Source organism: Orycteropus afer, unplaced genomic scaffold (genome assembly GCF_000298275.1).
Source record: "Orycteropus afer afer isolate SDZICR_OR568_19922 unplaced genomic scaffold, OryAfe1.0 scaffold00471, whole genome shotgun sequence".
Taxonomy (NCBI): domain Eukaryota; kingdom Metazoa; phylum Chordata; class Mammalia; order Tubulidentata; family Orycteropodidae; genus Orycteropus; species Orycteropus afer.
The window spans coordinates 1,719,978-1,723,894 of NW_006922058.1; the positions used below are offsets into that span (position 1 = coordinate 1,719,978).

At 49.6% G+C, this 3,917-nt stretch overlaps 1 protein-coding gene across 1 annotated transcript in view; it reads left to right on the forward strand.

Moving 5' to 3' along the window:
- PPP6R2 (protein phosphatase 6 regulatory subunit 2) overlaps window positions 1-3,917 on the forward strand; it is a 44,728-nt gene that overhangs the window by 13,340 nt on the left and 27,471 nt on the right. Inside the window, exon 2 of the mRNA XM_007954766.1 lies at window positions 1,837-2,023. Within this exon, the coding sequence (XP_007952957.1) occupies window positions 1,837-2,023 (187 nt within the window). The remainder of the gene's footprint in view (window positions 1-1,836; window positions 2,024-3,917) is intronic.

Consider the following 3,917-nt stretch of genomic DNA (forward strand, 5'->3'; position numbering starts at 1 on the left):
GCTCCTTGGAAGCAAGAATGGCCAGACTGCGTCTCACCTATTTTGGTCATGTTGTAAGAAGGGACCATTTCCTGGAGAAGGATGTCATGCTTGGTAGGGTGGAGGGTCAACGAAAGAGCAGGAGGCCTTCAACAAGATGGATTGACACAGTGGGTGCAATGATGGGCTCAAGTATAGCAGGAATTGTAGGGCTGGCGCGGGATCAGGCAGTGTTTCATTCTGCTGTGCATGGGGTCGCTATGAGTCAGAAACGACTCGATGGCACTTAACATCAACAACAAGTGTTTCTTCAGGAGCTCTGGTAGCATAGTGCCTAAGGCACTTGATTGCTAATCAGAAGGCTGGTGGATCAAACCCACCAGCCACTCCTCGGAAGGAAGGGTTGGACAATCTACTTCCATAGTGATACCACTTCGGAAACCCAAGGAGGGGTTGCTATGAGTCAGGTCTGACTCGACAGCACATAACAACAACAGTGTTTCTTCATTTCCAGCTTTAGCATTCCAGTCACCAGTAATAATCAGTACATCTTGATTGCATGTTCTGTCTATTTCAGATAGTAAAAGTTCATAAAATTCTTCAAAGTTCTTGTCTTTGGCTTTGGTTGTTGGTGCGTAAACTTGAATAATAGTTGTATTAACTGGTCTTCCTTGTAGGCATAAGGGTATTATCCTATTGCTGACAGCATTGTACTTCAGGAAAGCAGTATTCTTCATGACAATGATCGCAACACCATTCCTCTGTGGATTGTCATTCCTGGCATAGATATCATATGATTGTCTGATTCAAAATGGCTAAAACCAGTCTGTTTCAGGTCACTAATGCATAGAATATCGATCTTTATGCATTGTATTTCATTTTTGACAACTTGCAAGTTTCCTAGATTCATACTTCATACATTCCATGTACCAATTATTAATGGATGTTTGCAGCCGTTTCTTCCCATTTTGAGTTGTACCCCATCAGCAGATGGAGGTCCTGAAAGCTTTACCCCATCCACATCATAAGGTTGACTCAACTATGAAGAGGCCATCTTCCGTGGTTGTATTTTGAGTGCCTTTGAACCTGAAGGGCTCACCTTCTGGCACATATCAGATAATGCAATGGGTGCTGTGGGTGCAGAGGGTGTTGTAGGTGCAGTAGGTGCAAAGGGTGCTGTGGATTCAGTGGGTGCTATGGGTGCAGAGGCTTCAGAGGGCATTATGGATGCAGAAGGTGTAATGGATACAGAGGGTGCTGTGGGTGCAGGGGGTGCTGTGAGTATGAAGGATGCTGTAGGTGCAGAGGGTACTATAGGTGCGGAGGGTGTTGTGGGTGCAGAGGGTGTTGTGGGTGCGGAGGGTGTTGTGGGTGCAGAGGGTGCGGAGGGTGTTGTGGGTGCAGAGGGTGTTGTGGGTGCAGAGAGTCCTGTGGGTGCAGAGGGTATTGTGGGTGCGGAGGGTGTTGTGGGTGCGGAGGGTGTTGTGGGTGTGGGGGATGCCATAGTGCAGAGGTTGCAGTGGGTGCAGAGTGAAGAGGGTGCTTTGGGCACAGAGGGTGCTCTGGATGCAGTGGATGCTGTCGGTGCAGAGAGCATTGTGGGTGCTGTGGGTACAGAAGGTGCAGAGAGCAGAGTCAGGAACTGAAGGTTGTCAGAGTGTGGAGCATGAGGTACCAGAAAAAATGTTTTACACACTGTGGGCCTCGTGGACTCATAAACCCGTTGATGCCAGGCAGTCGTATGCGTGTTTTCTCTGGGGTCTAGTCACTGTTCTCATGACGGGGATCTGCCCCCTACTGGCTGGATTGTGTTAGCAGTTTCCCTTCACCTCAGTTGTTCGGCTTGTACCCTTTCAGATACCCAAACACAGCCTGTGAGCTTCTGACCTCTGATGTGCCGCAGATCAACGACAAGCTGGGAGGGGATGAGACCCTGCTGAACCTCCTGTATGGCTTTCTGGACCACGAGCCTCCCCTCAACCCTCTGCTTGCCAGCTTTTTCAGCAAGACCATTGGCAACCTCATCGCGAGAAAAACTGAGCAGGTAAGTCAGCTAAGACTGCATGGTGATGGCAGGCTGTCCCCACTAGTGCTGACATGTCTAGTTGTTGCCTGTGCCTGCTGCATGTTGGACACCAGTGTGGTATGACATGTGGCTTAGAATTTAAAGAAAGGGTTTTTCCAAGGGATGTTTCTATTGGCCAGCACTGGCCTGACGCCCACTTCCTACCGCCCCTGGGAGCTGTATGGCCTTACAAAGCTCAGAACTAAGCCACTGGTGGTGTCCTTGACCAGAGACAGGCTCGGGAGTGCTCCTTTGTCACTCCGGCCCTTAGGATATGCCCTGGTGTCCTCGACCAGCAACAGACCTTGCTCTTAGGATTTCCACTGGTGTGGTCCTCAACCAACAGTGAACATTAAACCAAACCAAACTAACTGCCATGGAGTCAGATCTGACTCACAGTGACTCTCCTTGGGTTTCTGAGGCAGTATCTCTACAGAAGTAGATTGCCCAATCTTCCATCCAAGGAGTGGCTGGTGAGTTTGAACCACAAGCCTTTTGGTTAGCAGTCACCAGTCTTTTTTATCTTAGCACCTGGTGAGGCTGTGTATCTGTGCGAATAGCATGGCAGCATCTGACCTCCTCCAGCTTCATAAGGTGGAGAGGAGAATAAGATCAAGGCAGCAACCCAAGGCTGATTCCTGTGAGGAATCAATAAGATCAAGGCAGCAACCCAAGGCTGATTCCTGTGAGGCGGTTAGACATGCCTCCATCTTCCAGCCCTTTTACCAGTTCTTACAACAACCATCCTTCCATGGCACTCTCTTCTTGTCTGCTGGGTTTGATAATCCATTGCAGTGGACACACAGAACTTACAGACCATACTCACAATTAATGGGGTTTATTAGAGAAGTAACAGGTCACAGTTCAGGATCAGGAATGCTCAGGAGACCATTCTTTGATCAGAACAACCTTGCCTCAGCTGTGCCCGCAGGCAGCTCTCTGTCTGGCCTTCAGCCTCTAGACCTGGCTTCTTCCCTGCTCAGGCAAGTGTTATAAAGCTCTTGTGGTGCCAGTAAATGTCTAGAGGCACCCTACTCCATCAGCAAGCCTTCTGCACGAAGGCACTCAGCTACCTCTCTCTGTTGGCTAGGAAGCCTACTACTGTCTCATGCCAGTCTCCTAGTTCTGCTGCCACCATTCCTCTACCACTACTTGCTGTCTTGGGTGCCACAGACCTCTCTTGGGTTGATGAGGTTCAGTGCAGGGATCTTGGGTTCCAAGGATTAGCTCCCCTCTGGCTCTTCTTCCTTGATGGTAGTGAGAGCCCTCCTTTCTGCCTCTGAGATGGCTCATTTTAAGCCTATCGGGATGGCAAAACTGACCAATCTCCTCGTTAGGGTTTCACATACCTTACTCAGACGGTCCCATCCCTAAAAGGGTACCATGCACTGTGTTTACGTTATGAGCAAGCTAGTCCCCTTGGTGGACCACAAACACTCATGTTGTGTAGTCCCACCAGCTACCTGCTGGGAGTCGCGGAGCACAGCTAGAGGGGCCACGTTAAGAATTTGCAGCCACACTGCAGTGTTCTTGTGGCTTTAGTTTGCATCTCCCTGGTGACCGAGGAGGTTAAGTACCATCCATGTATTTGCTGGCCATTTGGGTATTGCAAAAACAGCAAGGAGGCCACATGTTCTGACCTCTTCTAACCCCACAATAGGAAGACAGGATTACCAGCAGTAACCCAAGGCCTATTCTGCCAGGCCAGACATGCTGCCTCCCTCCAGCCCTTTCTCCAACCGTTCCTCCCAAAGCACCCACCACCTCTCTCCTGGGCTCGATAATTCACTGCAGTGGCCACGCTGCTCACAGATTATGGGGTTTATTAGGGAAGCACCATAGGCTACAATTCAAGTTCTGGAAAAAAATGTTC